Source organism: Poecilia latipinna, unplaced genomic scaffold (genome assembly GCF_001443285.1).
Source record: "Poecilia latipinna isolate Pla-1442-1.1 unplaced genomic scaffold, P_latipinna-1.0 Scaffold491, whole genome shotgun sequence".
NCBI lineage: Eukaryota > Metazoa > Chordata > Actinopteri > Cyprinodontiformes > Poeciliidae > Poecilia > Poecilia latipinna.
The window spans coordinates 78,528-94,913 of record NW_015113107.1 but is presented as its reverse complement, the minus strand read 5'-3'; the positions used below and the strand labels follow the sequence as shown (position 1 = coordinate 94,913).

Genomic DNA, 16,386 nt, shown 5'->3' with positions numbered 1-16,386 from the left:
TACTTTGACTTTTACTTGAGTACATTTTTGACTGTGTATTTGTACTTTTACTTAAGTACATTTTTTGAGTACTTTCTCCACCGCTGGTTTACAGCCACCTGCCTCGCATCGCCCAGCTGAAAGAAACGTGTCACAGGCTGCGACGCAAATCTATATTGACAGAAATGTTGAAATTTAATATTTATTCTACACATTATTATGGCATTGGAAAACGTTAAGAATGATTGTGTCATGTTTGTCCTACAGAAACCATATTAAAACATAAATAATATATTTCCCACCCCCATCTTTTTCACTTTTCAAACATTTTTGAAAAGCTCCAGGGAGCCACTAGGGCGGCGCTAAAGAGCAGCATGCGGGTTGCCGACCCCCAAGCTATACCATTAAAATCTATGATGGCTCCTTACAGCTGTCTGTGGTTAATAGATAATAAATCCTTCATTTTCTGTCATTTCAGGATTTAAAACTGTTTTTCTGAGGCAAAAATAAACATTTTAAGATTCTAATAGGAAAAACAGTTTATAAAGTTTAATGTAGCTAATATTTACCATTTTAAATTATTTATAAATTCTCAGGGAAATTTTCACTAAGCATTATTAAAAGTAAAGGCTGAACTTGGAGGCCACACAGAACTATTCTAAGGGCCACAAATGGCCCTCTCACCTCATGTTGAACACCCCTGGTCTAACCAGGAGCGGCTCCGTGACAGGAGGCCACAGTGCGCATGCGTCATTAGGAATGTTTCCTCAGGCGTCGAAGGATCAACGGAAACTTTTCAAAAACGTTTTTTCTGAGCGGAGACGAAGAACTTTCTATCCAGAGCAGCAAATGGCAGCAGCGCAGTGAAATATCTGACACGAAATCACATTTCCGCCTCCTCTCGCTAATAGAGATCATATCTGAACAGCAGAAGGTTCTGGGCAGCTCGGTTCTACTTTAGGGTTCGGGCAGTTCGGTTCTACTTTAGGGTTCGGTCTGTTCTCTCCTCTCCGGTCTGGAAACACAGAAACGTCTAAAAACGGGTCGGAACCAGTTTGATAGAAAGTTAGAACTCACCGGACGGACTGCTGAAGTCTGCGTCGCAAAATGGAGTCCAGAACTGAAGGATACCTGTTGGTGAAATACTTTCAGTTTCTATAAATCAGCTGATAATGTGTGCGCATGCGCGGTGTCTCTCCAGGTGAGGCGCTCATGGACGCGCCCCATTTCATAATGAAAATCCATTTTAGTTCTGATTTAACTTTGGGAATCCTGGGTTTTCGGTGTCAGAAACCAGAAAATGATTAAACCTTTGCAGGTGTGTTGAGTTAATTAGCTGATTAGCGTTTGACACCATGAGTTTCCCTTAATTCACGTTTTCATTATCTGTGTATCATCTTTTCAAACCACTCAGGCCTTCTTGTGCTGGTCCATTTTCTTTCCCCAAGAACCAGAACCGAACATGGAGAAGCAGCACTCAGTTTCTGTTTCCCTCTAATCTGAAACAAACTTCCACAAAACTGCTGAAACACTGATTTTCTTTAAATCAACATTAAAACATATTTGTTTAGGGCTGCCTTCGATTAACAACTGGAACATAATTTTTTAAAGTCTGGATTAGAATGTAGTTCTTTTTTATCTCATGTGTTCATAATGTAAAGCATTTTGAATCGTCTTGGTGCTGAAATGTGCTGGATAAATAAACTTGTCTTACTATAATTCAGGCTGTTCATCACAAGTCTAAATACAAAAGAACACTTTAGGTTCCCTTTTACTCTTAAAATTTTATGTACAAGATGTGACTGATTTCATTTTCAAATGTACATTCAATATCGAAAGTTTATATACGTAATATTACATTGAACATCTCACAAATTGCACTAGTCTTTCACATAAGATTCAAAATCAGTCAAAGTCATTCGTGTCTGCAGAAGCTCATTTCCTGTGATTAAGGCACGGAGTTGAGATGGGGGTGCGGTTGCCCCCCGGCCCGGGTCTGGAGGTGCGGTTGCCCCCCGGCCCGGGTCTGGAGGTGCGGTTGACCCCCGGCCCGGGTCTGGAGGTGCGGTTGCCCCCCGGCCCGGGTCTGGAGGTGCGGTTTCAAGTCCCTTAAATGTCTGATTATAGACGGAGGAGGTGAACCCTCACCTGTTGAGAAAGGTCTGTTTGATGTTAAAGTTACTTTCTCTCAGTGGAATATATACTAGTCAGTTCCAGTGACCGTTTCACTCACGGTTTTGCCGAAGTGCTTCCTGGGTAAAAATCAAACGAAAAGCGCGTCCCTTCTGATGTTTGGGGAGCCGAGCGGCCCCCTCTCCGAGCCGCAGTCTGGGAGCCTTAGCGCGACTATGTCGCTCTTTCAGCTTTGGTCTCTGCTGTCGTTGTCTACAGGGGGTGGGACGCTGGACAATACTGTGGAGCCAGTTCCTGCCGTGAGGTAACCTGCAACTCCTGGACCTGCAGGCCACAGGGACAACGGGTTAGGCTGCAGACAAGACGGGACTTAGAGGAGGTGAAGCGCTAAGGATGAGCTATAATGGTTAAAGACTGAATGTCCACAGAGCTCATCAATGTACTTTCCCTAAGATGGAACCAAGACGACGTGAAAGTTAAGAAACTAAAGCAGTTTTCTCCAAATGCTCCACTCTTTAGGAGTCATTGACATGCAAAGGTATTCACACGCCTTCACACTGAATAAATGTATATATTTTACCACTGAGATGAAGACGTTGGAATGGAAAGTGTCACGATGGAACAAGGATGGAGGGAAGAAGGGGAGGATAATTATGTGACAGTAGGAGCCAGGCAAGAGTCTACCTGCATCAAAGCAAGAAAGAGGAGGGCTGTGGGGGCCCAGCTCTGGGTCTAGAGCCCACCCAGCAGAGGGCTGCTGGCGGCCAGGAGAGAAGGAGTGGAAACCCCTGAGGAGGAAACGTAGAGGACAAACAGGGAAGGGAAGCGGAGAGCCGGGAAGTTACAGGGACTGGATAGAAAAAGGATTGCTTGGAGGAATCAGCCAAGTGATTTTTAGGATAAAGCAAATCATTAAGTTTCATCACCAGCTCAGAGAGAAGCAAGGAGGGCCGACATTATCAGCAACTGGCAAAGTTTTGCTGATGTTATTAATGTTAGGAGCCTGAAATGACAACAAGACTTTACCCGTCAGGTAGCCTGCAGTCTGAGACTCTGAGATGAAAAGATCATGCTTCTGGTCTTTGAAGGCACTCCACACTGAAGACCTCGCAAGGATTTCATTCACCTTTGAAACAGCAATTAGAAAGTTTTTATTTGTAAAACAATCATTGTCATGTTATTTCCCTAGTTATTAAATGTAGTACCTGCTCTCCATACTGCAGACTGCGAGTCATAGACTTGAGCGCCTTGACTATCTGCGCTTTAGTAGCTGAAGGGTTTTCTAGCGTCTCCAGGCCGATGCCTTCCAGTAGCTTCAGGAGGTATGGAACCAGCTCCACCCTTAAAGCCTGTGGATCAGGAATAAGGATGTTATTCTGAACAATAACAGGGAAAGTTCAAGAAGCAGCCACAGCTTACCTGAGCCACCAGTTCTGTCTGCTCTTTCTGAAACATCCGGTTGAGAGCTTCACACGCCAGCCCGGCCACGTCTGCTCGAGATTTCATCCCGGCCATCAGAGGGCCGATCGTCTCCAAAGACGCCATGGAGCGAACGCACAGCTGCACGTTGTGATCAGAGAGTTGGAAAGTGGGGTTATTACATGGTTCCTGCACATTTTACACGTCAAGATTAAATATTTAGTCTGACTCAAATGATCAGAGTAATCTGTTCCTGGATAGATATTTCAGGTTGGACAATCCGGTCTTTAGGCAAAACAGGTGAGAATGAAAACGCTTTTATCCGGTATGTCATGTTTAAATTAAGCTAAAAAAGAAGAAGAATCAAAAATCCCAATTTAGCTCAGAGGAAAATAGCATAGATGATGAACATAGAATGGACGAACAGATTGATGGTTAAAGGATGGACAGACTGATATATGAATGGACAGATTGAGAGATTATTCAAGGGACAAATTTATGATTGATTGATTGATTGATTGATTGATTGATTGATTGATTGATTGATTGATTGATTGATTGATTGATTGATTGATTGATTGATTGGATGGATGGATGGATGGATGGATGGATGGATGGATGGGTCCCCTGTGTCCGTGTATTTCCCACAGGAGCGGCAGAATCGTGTAGGGATGATGGAGATGGAGCTGATTCTCAGAGATATTCATGATTGGAGGCTTCAGCTGCTGTGATGAAACCTAATGAGCCTTCAGCCTCTGGCTGATGTCTTCTTCTCCCAAATCTGGACAGATAAATCAGGTGCAAAGTCGCACCTGAGCAACGCAACTCATCCCTCTCTGCAGGTGTCAGCCACGTAAATGGATCTGGAAGTTACAGTCTTTATGTTCCAACAACTAAACCACAATTGTTTGAGAGCTTAATGTGAAAAAAGTGGATGCAATTGTGAAAAATACGTTTTTCTGGCTGGTGAAATCTGAAAAGTGTGGCATGCATGTTTTTTTAAATCATCGCACTACCAGTTTTGCACAGCTACAGACTGAAATGTGTTGTTCTATTTAAAAAAAAAAGAAAATAGTTAAATGATTACCAAAATAAAAGGTTCCAATAACCAGAATAAAGGTTTTTATCTGTATTTTTAAATCATTTCTGGTTAGTGTTTAATTATCCAGGTATTTTTGATGAGCTTGTTGGTGATTGTTCAAATCTCTTTTCCTTTTCCCTTAATAAATATAATTACCACTTAAAAATTGGATTTTGTAATTATCTTTGGGTGATATTAAAATTCCTTTGATTGTGTGTTAAAGAAATCTTTAACAGCGCTGTAATGTTGATTTGAAACCGATTGGATCAGATTAATGAAATAAGGAGAACAAAGGCTAAAATCTGCCATCTTTGTTTCCTTCTGCCTCCATTTTTGCTTGTTTTGTTCCCCTGTGATGTTTTTGTTTTAGATCAGAGGCAGAGCGGCCTCAAGGCAGCTGGTTCATGGTTCATATGAACAGCAGAGCGTTGAGACGATGAACATTTCTGTTTGACGAGAAGGAGCAACAGAAGGTTTTGTTGCCATAGCGACGGTCTGAAAAAGCCACCGAGGCGCCGCCATTGAAAAGCTGCTTTCTTTAGATCAATAACAGTTTGTTTGGAAAGTTTACGCAGGATCAGACAAGCAAGATTTTAAAAACAAAAGATTCACAGCTCCTAACATTTTTACCTGCTTTTTTAGCTTATTTTGGCAGATAAACAATCCTACCAACTGTTTTTAATTTAATTTTACTCCACTTTATGAGTGAATTGAGCTGCTGTAAAGGAATATGTTTCATCTTGTGAAAACTGTAGAAAAACATAAAAATTTAGATAATAAAATACCTGAATCATGAGATGACAGGATTATAATTTAAATCACTTGAATTGTGTAAATTATCAGATTAAGAGAAGCTATTTTTTAAACAATACTAACACCATTACAGTCAGATGTGGTTTGTTTGATGTACCCAAGTGTTGCATCAATAATCTATAGATCTATGGTAAAGATATTCTGTCTTCTGTGAGGAAAACATGAGTTTTCTGTTTAAATAGCGACCTCTGCTGGTAACACGTATAAATGACAACAATGAAGGGAAAGGCAGCAGATTTCTGCAGCAAACCAAGAGCATTTTTCCACATTACAACCATAAAATCCAGTATATTTCACTGGGACTTTGTGTGGCAGACTGACTGAATCAATACTTTCACTTCTTGTTCACAATTAATCATGCTGTCAAAAAACACATGGCATCTACTTCTTTGTTTTCTTCTTCGTTGGTTGCACCAGAGGCAACATCCTTGTTGATTATGTGACTTAAGTGATGAGAAAAAAAATGTTTTTGTTGCATAACAAACAAATTTAAATACAGCCAAAAACCACCTGATCCCATCCCTAAAACTTTTTTTTTTAATCTAAAAAGAATTACTATTAGTTATCAAAATGTCAAACAGCTAATGTCTGTGGTACCTCTTACAAACATATTAAGCTGTACTTTCCACATGCAAACACTATTTTATTCAAAATCAGATTTAAGCAAATAAAGATTATGACATTTACTCAAAATTAATCATGTTAACCCAAATTCTTTTGCTATTTTTTATTTTTTGTTGTTGGCATACTGAATTTGTAGCCATTATTGTTATTGTGCCAGTCCTGGTTTGAAATTGCAGCAACTGTGAGAGAAGCTTCTCACACTTCAGTTGTTTCTTTAAAACGGCTGCAGTTTCAATCCACTTCTGCCACATTAGGGAAGTGCTTATTCATTACATATGTAAAATAAGGAATAAGGAATGAGGAAAATAAGGAAACTATGGTTTTGCTAGTTTGAGAAAATTACCTGGACCACGTTGCAGTGACAGCTCACAGTTTGATGTCCCCCATAATTATAACTCAAACGAAACCAATAGATTATCATGATTTGTGGTTATTAGGAGATTATTTAGTTACATATACAGCTGCAAAAAGGCAAAGCAGATCTAAACAACTTCTTGTAATCTGACAGGGAAGCGCCTAAAAGCAGAAATAAAATAAAACACTACACAGTAACTGTCAGTTACAAAAACATTCAAAAAGAAAACAGAAAAACGTGCATTCTGCAAAAAATAAATAGGAAAACTTTGAAAATAACAGAAAATATATATAGTACATATCAGATATTTTATCCTTTTTATTGATTTGTAACAACAAAATTTGGCTTTTTTGACAAGAAAATTACCAAAAAATAGTTTTGAAAATGAACAAACCATTGATTTTTTTAAAAAGTGAATCTAAGCAAATAACACTCAAAAAATTTTTCTGAAATTTTAATTTTATGCTTGATTGTCAGAACAACAGGGAAGTGAAAGTGATGCTTTTTGCTTGAATTTCAACAGCAGGCTTCCTCTAACAGGACTTCCAGTTTGACTCACAACAAAGAAAAGGAACAGAAAAATAAATATTTATAGAACAAGATTCAAACATCAAGAAGATTTCACTCGTCAAACAAATCCTCTGCTTTTCATCTAAAAGTTTTATATTTTACCTGCAACAGAAAAAAGCTCATAATCTGTGATTCAAGGTAAGCACCAGGAAACTATTTGAATTGAGAATTTTTTCAATTTTGCTTTGTCTAAATGTAATAAGTTAAAAATGCAGTTATCGCCTGATACTGTAGTATTTTTATTCCACAATGTTGGTAAAATGGACATGAAAAGACATCTTTGTTAAAATGACATTTGTGTTGAAGAAAAATTCAATATAGCTTCAATGTAATTTATCTAAATATAACCCAAAGTTAACACAAAAGGATAGATATGAGTACAAGACAATTACTGAAATAGTTGAATTATTTCAGAATTTTCCACTTTTTAATCTGAACTTCTCTCTACAATTTAATTCAAGACAATCACTTTCAATATAAAATTATTGTTCCCACCAAATCACTCAGCTGTGATAAGGGCCATTGTAACCAGGGGTAAATTTCAGCCAAAAGATCTCAGAAATGTTCTAGAAAAGTAGAATATTTGCTGGAAAACACTGAATTTTTTAGATTAATCTCAGAAATAATTGAGAAAAACATGGAAATTTTTCTGAATTTCAAAGGTTGAAAATTTATGACTTTTGAATTTCAAAAAGTAAAAGAAAAATGTCTAAAACAGCAAAAGTCAAAAATGTCAAGCTTTCAAAACTCATACATTTACATATTTTATCAAAAGAATTTCTGAGGTTATTTTAAAATTACTGAGTTTTTTCTAGAAAATTTCTAAGATTCATCTAAAATTTTGTAATTGTTTTTCTAGCATTTTCTTGGCTTTTCGAACTCAGGAATTTCCTAATTTTTTTTATTTCCGAGATTAATCAAAGTTTTTTTTTTTCTGGAAAATGCTTGACTTTTTGAAATTTTCAGAATTTCAAAAGTTAATTATTTTACATCTGAAACTCTGAAATTTTCAATATTTAACTAATGCGCTGCCATACTCACCTTCTGGCTCATGTGATAAGAAAGCAGGTACTGATCTTGAACTGGTCCCATTGAAAAACATGTTCAGTTTCCTGGTTCTGTCCAGACGCAGATTAAAACAAGTTTTTGATCTGATTTGCCAATCAGGAGATCTTGCAGTAGAAATGTTTGCATCCTTAAAATGTAAATCAAATAGTTGATTTCTCTGGAAGAGCATCCGACCAACTGTTGAAACATTGAAAGTGTAGCAACATGTCTAACAATAACCACAAATATTGCCACACATTCATTGTGGTGTCTTGTTTGTCTGTTGTTCAGCAACAACTGGACCAATGACATAACATGCAGTGTTGGCAACACCTTATGGTGGTTTGGTTTATATGATTTCCAAAATAACACTCTTGGTAAGGCAGGACCACAATGAAAGATGTTCCAGTTATTAATTTAAAGCAACTCTACATAAAAGGAGGTTCAGCCTTGATTAAAAGGAACTCTGTTTATAAACCAAGAACAGTATCTTAAAGTCTATTCTCTGAGCTACAGGGAGCCAGTGTAGGGACTTTAGAACTGGGTGGTGCGCTCTCTCTTCCTGGTTTTAATCAGAACGCCAGCAGCAGCGTTCCGGATCTGATTTTTTTAGGCAGACACTGTCATCTAAAGATAAATGCATGGATGAGTTTCTCTAGACATTCTTGGGACATTATGTCTTCAGGTGATAGAAGGCTGACTTTGCAACTGTCTTTATGTGGCTCTGAAGGCTCAGGTCCATCACTACACCCAGATTTCAGACCTGACCGCAAGTTTCTAGCTCTAATAACTGAAGCTGTGTGCCGTCTCTATATTGTTCCTATTTCAGTTTGAATACATCCGTTATATCTGGCTATTTAGTTGAAGAAAATTATTTTCATTGCTGTAAATGAACTAAAAACATTTTACAGATTTAAAAAATGAAAAATAAGTCCAAAAAGTTAAATGACTGTAAATGTAAGATATTACATTTTATTTATTGTTGTCCAGCTAAAAGAGAAATAATTCACAATGATATCTTTGTGTTTTTTAATTGGGGAAAAAATCTATTTTGGCCCCTGAATTTTTTTGAACTTGGGGATTTTGGGGCTTGGTGCAAAAGTTTGGACACCCCTGATGTATGTAGTTATTGTAACTGATAATAAATAAGAGGGACCCCAGGATTGAATCTTATGGTACTCCATAAGAAAAATCTAAATGATTTTATCTGTGTACACTTAATTACTTTTTTGACTTTTCAGGTTTACCAGCATCTGTTTTGCTGCTCAGGAGTTAAAAATGGGACTAGAGGAAGACACAACCAAACCAAATGCAAGGTCTAAGTGTTCTGATCATAGCGTTGCTTTTCTCCTGATTTACATGATCTGTTTAGTTCCTCCGGCCACCGGATTTTCCCTGAAGAGTTGCAGGGTCAGCCTGAATGCAGCCATATGTACAGACAGACAACTCAAAGTTGTTCCTCAAGACATTCCAACAACTGTGACGGGTTTTGATTTGTCTAAAAACCAAATCTCAAGAATACAACGTTCAAATTTCACAAATCTAACGGTTCTAGAAGATTTAAACCTTCATGAAAACCACATTTCAAAGATAGACAGCGGTGCTTTTGCTAACTTGATCTCCCTTCGGAAGCTGACGCTGAACAACAACAAGCTCGTTAAGATAGGAGAGTTGGCTTTTGATGGGTTGGGCAACCTCACTGAGTTAAGACTTAACACTAACAAGATCACAGCATTGTCACCCACCGCTTTCCAGTCCTTGACCAGGTTAAAACTTTTGGATATTTCTCAGAACAAACTGGAAACAATGTCAAATCTTCATCTGATTTTGCAGCACACACCACAACTGCAGGAGTTTGTGATAAGAACTAACGTTTTAAGAACCTTTCAGTCATGGAAACTTACCAACCGCTCGCTGGATCTCCAGGCTTTGGATTTGTCCCATAATCCCATAAGAGACTTCAGGGTCACTGCCAACATCTTCCCAAATCTGACTCGCCTCATCATCGGTGACAAATTCAGCGTCTTACCAATGAAATGGGACGTGAAAAACAAAACTTTCCTCAGACAGCTGGCCAGTCTTGATGTCAGCGGGCTTCATACGTCTCTTGAAAACATGGAAGCACTACTCAAAACGGTGAACTCCTCACTAAGATCTCTAACGCTGAACCATATAAAACGCAGTCGGACACAACTGATCAATCTCTCTTGCTCCATCCCAACCGTGTCCAAATTGCAGTTTCGAAGCAACGATCTCAGAACAATCTCTTTGTATTTCTTTAAGCCGTGTGTCAATGTAGTAGAATTGGATTTATCAGAGAACCACATCAAAAGTATTGACGAGAATGCCTTCACATCTATGAGAAATTTAACGATTTTGAGGCTGAGTAAGAACAAACTTTCATCGGTTCCTAACGCAACACGAATTCTGCAAAATCTCTCCCAACTTGATCTAAGCAACAACATGATCAGCACTCTCACCTGTCAAGATTTCTCCACTCAGACGAGACTGAAAGAACTAAGTCTGCAGAACAACTCCATCTTTACGTTGACTGAATGTGCTTTCAAGGGCTTGGTACAACTCCAAATTCTCAGATTGCAATCCAGTCAGATTACTGATTTAAAAGGGGCTTTTAAAACCTCTTTGCCAAAACTGAAACGGCTGCATTTGAATGGAAATAAACTCACTGCTATTAGAAAGGGGGAATTTGAAGGATTAAAGTCTCTTTGGAATTTGTCTCTACATCAAAATCAAATAAATATCCTTGATACAGGTTGCTTTGCTGGACTGTTGAACCTCACCGACATTCAGCTCCAGTCAAATGGTATTACAACTCGCACCTTAAAAACAAGGCCCTTCAAGGGTCTCTCTAGCCTAAAAAGATTGTATTTAAACGACAATCACATCCAATATTTTAACATTACACCTCTGAGAGAAACACCGTTTTCTGATCTTCACCAGTTGGAAGAGTTGTCTCTTCATGGTCAGCACCACAGGGGAAAGTCTAGCCTACCTTCCAACTTCCTCCAAGGTCTATACCGTCTTTTAAGTTTTAATGTTAGGAACTCCCAGCTAATCAATCTCGACAAAGACACATTTGTGAACACACCTAATCTGGAAAGACTTGATTTGAGCTCAAATGATTTGGAGATTCTGACGCCAGAGCTGTTTGCCCCAATTCGAAACCTTAAAAGCCTCTACATATCCAGGATTGCTGTTCATTCACTAGACTTCCTTGCAGGCGCCAATCTGACCAGGCTGGAGTTCCTGCAGGGAAGACACAACCAATATTCAGTCGTCACTAAAGACATAATCGAGTCGCTTCCATCTCTTTGGTATTTGGATTTTAAATATAATAGTTTCTACTGTGACTGCAGTAATGCCTGGTTCGTCAACTGGACAATTTTCAGCAAACAGACGCAGGTTAATGACGCGTATAACTTTTCTTGCAACTATCCAGATGACTTCAAAGGCAAAAGGCTTTTGGATTTTGACTTGAAATCTTGCTCACAGGATATCAACTTAATTTACTTTGCTTCAACCACATCTATGATCCTCTTCGTCATGGCTGGATCCTTCATTTACCACTTCATGCGGTGGCAGCTGTACTATGCCTATTATCTCTTCTTGGGTTGGCTTTTTGACTCGAAGTATAAAAATAAGCAAGCTCCTCATCAGTACGATGCTTTTATCTCCTATAACCACCACGATGAGCCTTGGGTGATTGGTGAACTATTACCCAAACTGGAAGGAGAGCAGGGATGGAAACTGTGTCTGCACCATCGAGACTTTGAACCAGGTAAGAGCTGGACCCTCATCTTCATGGGTTTTCATCTTCATTAGTTTACTTCATTTTGCTGGATGATAAATTGTCCCAGAAGTTATTGCAATAAACATTAGCATTGTTGTTTTGAAAATATTTTCAAGTAATATAATGAATGATATTGCAAGAAGATCATTAAACTTTAACTTCCTATGAACATTTGACTTTGAAACTGAAAGATATTTGGATATTTAATCCGAAATAAATAAACAAAGCAGCACTAATAACAAATAAAACTTATTATGGAGTTTATGTAAACAAAGTCATCCTTCAACAAAAGGAGCTAGTTGAGACCTAAACACCAGACTGAAGAGTTTTATCCAGTTTTTGGTAGGAAGCAAGGGGAGGGGGGAGTCATGCAAATAGAAATTATTGATCTTGACCCTTTGCAACTACATCGCTTGTTTTACAAAGTTGTTTTTGCCAGTTTATTCATGGCTTCTACTTGTTGAGTCGTTCCAACCACACCTGGTTGGGGTTCACAGACGGCTGTATTAACAAAAGTTAGAAACAGCTAGCTTAGAAACCGACCCGTACCTCCTTTTCCCCCTGACATGTTGATCAAATTAATAACTTTGTCTGAATTCACACCACATGATTTATGTATCCATGTCATAAACAGCGTTTCCTCTAAACTGGAGCGGCATTAAAAACGTACAGAAGACGAGATGCTAACCAGGTTTTTTTTCCATACATGCTAGGCTACATGACGGTGCGGTATTGTTTCCATGGTTACTAACGGTTAGGCGCGTACGTTCTTCATAATGCGATATTTTATATCTTTCTAATCATATTTACTTATAAAGTTTATGAATTTTAATCTTCTTAACTTGTAAAAAATGTTCGCTGCAAATCCCCGGTTACACCGAGGGCTGCCAGCCTTCATGATTAAAGGCTGCTAGCCATCGCCGCCGCATCTTTCCTCATTAAAAGTTCTAAAATAAAATGGCAAGTTTGGTTTGGTCGCCATTGCATAGAAACCACTGAAGAATATGAACCGACTGTTTCTGTACATTTCTAGGAAAGCCGATCACAGAAAACATCACGGACGCCATCTACGGAAGCCGGAAGACCATCTGCGTCATCAGCAGGAGATACCTGGAGAGCGAGTGGTGCTCCAGAGAGGTCCAGACAGCCAGGTACACTGTAAAACATTAGGAGGAGGCCCAGCTTGAAAACGGAAGTAAAGTCAACCAAAAATTACTCTGGTTTTAACTCGGAAATTAAAGTTCGTGAAGTTGATTTATCAAGGGACAGTGCTGTTTTTTGTTTTGTTTTGATAGCTCATTTATCTTTAATATTTATAGCTTAATGTAGGTTAAGCCGAGTTATTTCACATTATGCAAAAAATTATCGGTTAAGTGAACAATAACATGTTTCTGTATTTTCACTCACAATGAAATTACTTATTTTACCAGAATTAAAATTCTTGATTGAACTTGCATGAACATAATACATTATCCATTTTATGAATGAATTCTGATCTGAAATATTTGAACAAATGTAGTTAATGAGAAAACATTGTCCTCAACATAACACGGCATATTAGGGCCATTGTCAATAGAAAAAAAGAGTACATTTCTGCCAAAATCTGAGAAAATTTTAGATTAATTGCTGAAAATTTCTAATAAGTTTGAGTTTGAAAAGTTGAAGATTGGCAATGAAAAAAAATAGGGATTTTGAGATTAGTCTCAGACATTTTCTTAGGAAAACATGAAAATTTAAAAGTTTTGAAAGTTTTAAAAGTCCAAAATGTTTGACATTAGAATTTTTTTTATGTTGAAAAGTTAAACATTTGCTAGAAAAATAACTCATTTGGCCCCAACAGAGGAGCCATGTTGTGATGACTTCCTGAAGGCGGAGTGTCAGAAAGAGCAGGAGCTTCTTAAAGAGACAGAGGCCCAATTTCAAGAAGTTAAATTAAGTCCATTCTTTAAAGTCATATTTGATATATATATATATATATATATATATATTATTTTTATAACAACTGAAGGTAAGTGCTATAAAATGTCTCTATATGCCTGGAAAATACATAAACTTCTTGTGCCCTTTATTTCCTTTTTGCCCCTTTTTTCATTTTGGTTTATTGAGATTTTTAAAATGAAAACAATACATTTATCACAACTCTTTTCCTTTTACATTTACTAATCTATGCTATCATTGCGTCCCCATACATAAATCTGACATAAACCTTCAGGTATTTCTTGTCCTAAAGCCGTTTTCTCTGCTTCTGGCCTCCTCAGTTTCCGTCTCTTTGACGAGCAGAAGGATGTGCTGATCCTGGTGTTTTTGGAGGACATTCCCACCTACCTGCTGTCTCCTTTCCAACGCATGAGGAAGCTGCTGAAGAAGCAGACCTACCTGAGCTGGCCACGTGCCGCCGGCCACCCAGAGGTGTTCTGGGAAAATCTGAGGAAGGCTCTGAAGACCGGAAACGATCCAAATGAGGAAAACTTCCTCAGCTTGACACAGGAATGAGAAGGAAATATCTTTACGACCGGAGGACAAATATATCATTTAGCTGAGAAATACTTAATCATATGTATATCTTCTGTCAATTTGTGTTGTTACTATACTTTTAATGTGTGTATTTATTAAATGTAATATGTTGTGCTAAATGCTCTAATTTTATGTTTTTTCCATGTAACTCATAACTGTGTTTATACTTTTTGATCGTGTTGCTCTATAAATACATTTTTATTTTATTTTTTTACTTATAGAAATAGATTTATTGTGTTGAAATAGTTGCAAAAGCCGAAACAAAAAAGTTTGTTCTGTAAAAGCAAAGCAATGTCTCATTAATAATTATTCACCCACTGGGGAAATTCAGGTGTTATATCAGCAAAGTGGCAGGTTCACAAAAAAATGTAAATAATATAACGTATATAAAAAAACAGAAATAATGATAAAATACTGTGCAGTAAGGGTGACATTTCAACATAAAATTCAACGAAATGTATAAAATGTGCATTTATGTAGTAAAATCAGACTATTTGTGGTCAGTAAAAATAAAATTGTGCAATTTCAAGTATGTGTTAAAAATTTAATTGAAAATATAAAAATAAAAAATTTATAAGAAAAAACTCCGAAAATGTGAGATTACTCAAATATTCTAGAAAAAATGTAAAAATTTGAGTTTCAAAGGTCAAATTTACAAGTTTTGTCTAATTTGAGATTAATTTATTTTTCTCAAGTTTTTGACTTTTTAAACTCAGAAATGTCTGGAAAATGTTTGATAATAATCTCAAAATGAATGAATATGAGTTTCTGCTCTTGTTTTGATTCAATGTACATTTTTGAAGAGGTCCTCCCCTCCACATTTTTCATCCCACAAGTCAAAAATGTTGGTAAAACAAACTGTATTTTTTTATAACCCAGCAGAAATGCAATGAAGTGGGAGGCCAGTAAGTTCTGCAAAGTACAGGATGTATTTTACATGTCAGAAACCAAAACAGCCACAGAAGATGTGTTAGTTTCTAGATAAGATACAAGAGGAAGTGAACAAGGATTATTTATAAAGCAGCTTTCACACAAGTCACATAAGTTGCACATACTACAAAAACAAGCACAATAAAGTTAGGACATAAAATTCTGGAGGAACAAAATGGGTTTTAATTGTTTTTTTAAATGTTGTCATGCTAGAGACAGACAGTTATATGGGACTACTGGGAACTTTTCCGGTGGGCTGGTAGGTTAGTGGGCTGCTGGTTTGGTTGATGAAGAAGCTGCCCTGCTGCCACTTAAGCTTGTTTTTCATACCTCAAACTGCAGAATGTCAAATAACTTCTCTATTTTTCACCGCTCCCATCCGGCACACCTCAATGTGCTCATCAAAAACTCAACAGTCACAAAACGGAAAAACCTTGTTCCCACTAGAGACACATAGATTAAATGTCTCTGTCTGTCCAGTAGAGAGATTTGAAGTACAGTTGATTGTTGTTAAGTTGCTGTAAAAAAAAACAAAAAACTTTAGCAATAAATGTTGTTTTATTTGAAATGGAAAAACATGACCCTACTGACATTAGTGTTTACTATAAATTACAAAACATCTGCAACAAAAACAAATTTCCAGATTTTATTATCTTCACTTAAAATCAAGTTTAAATGCTAGTAACTCAAATTATATCTGCTGTTGAAAGACCACAACCCTGCAGCACCAATTTAATTTTCACATTAATTACTTGTTCTCTTATGCCCTTAGATATTTTATAAATGTTTGTATCTTGTTCTCTGTATGTTTCTAGTTTGAACTGATGTTACCTGGGGGGTAGGGGGGAGAATATGAGGAAATGGAACTGCTGCATAAACAGTCTTCAAAATAAAAGCATAAATATAAACGTCTTAACTACTAGAAGTCTTCTTAACAGCTGATAAACTTCAATGAAGATGTTGAAATTAATTCAATTGAAAGTTTACAAAACAAAGAAGTAAATTAGAAAAAATAATTTAGCACACTAAACATTGTGAAAGTTAGCAAAAATGCTAAATTGCTAAACAAAAAATTAGCAATTAGCACTTTAGCAGTTAGCATCACTGGTA

At 37.3% G+C, this 16,386-nt stretch overlaps 2 protein-coding genes across 5 annotated transcripts; one reads left to right on the top strand and one right to left on the bottom strand.

Moving 5' to 3' along the window:
- Positions 1–1,741: 1,741 nt before the first annotated feature.
- LOC106952083 (dnaJ homolog subfamily C member 13-like) lies at positions 1,742–3,916 on the bottom strand. 3 transcript variants are annotated; one of them, XR_001425914.1, is made up of 5 exons: positions 3,532–3,916; positions 3,318–3,461; positions 3,139–3,238; positions 2,213–2,436; positions 1,742–2,127 (listed from the first exon to the last, which is right to left on the bottom strand). XR_001425914.1 is itself a non-coding variant. In XM_015039966.1 (5 exons), the coding sequence occupies exons 1-4, from the start codon at positions 3,655–3,657 to the stop codon at positions 2,845–2,847; spliced, it is 426 nt and encodes a 141-aa protein (XP_014895452.1). In that variant the 5' UTR covers positions 3,658–3,913; the 3' UTR covers positions 2,345–2,436; positions 2,797–2,844. The 3 variants fall into 3 exon arrangements, 2 of the variants coding, with proteins under 2 accessions (XP_014895451.1, XP_014895452.1); XM_015039966.1 differs by lacking the exon at positions 1,742–2,127 and adding an exon at positions 2,797–2,900 and having other exon boundaries at positions 2,345–2,436; positions 3,532–3,913; XM_015039965.1 differs by having other exon boundaries at positions 1,742–2,436.
- Positions 3,917–6,836: 2,920 nt separating this feature from the next.
- LOC106952081 (toll-like receptor 13) lies at positions 6,837–14,463 on the top strand. 2 transcript variants are annotated; one of them, XM_015039963.1, is made up of 4 exons: positions 6,837–7,112; positions 9,263–11,820; positions 12,866–12,983; positions 14,091–14,463. In XM_015039963.1, the coding sequence occupies exons 2-4, from the start codon at positions 9,300–9,302 to the stop codon at positions 14,323–14,325; spliced, it is 2,874 nt and encodes a 957-aa protein (XP_014895449.1). In that variant the 5' UTR covers positions 6,837–7,112; positions 9,263–9,299; the 3' UTR covers positions 14,326–14,463. The 2 variants fall into 2 exon arrangements, with proteins under 2 accessions (XP_014895449.1, XP_014895450.1); XM_015039964.1 differs by lacking the exon at positions 6,837–7,112 and having other exon boundaries at positions 9,235–11,820.
- The last annotated feature ends 1,923 nt before the right edge of the window (positions 14,464–16,386 follow it).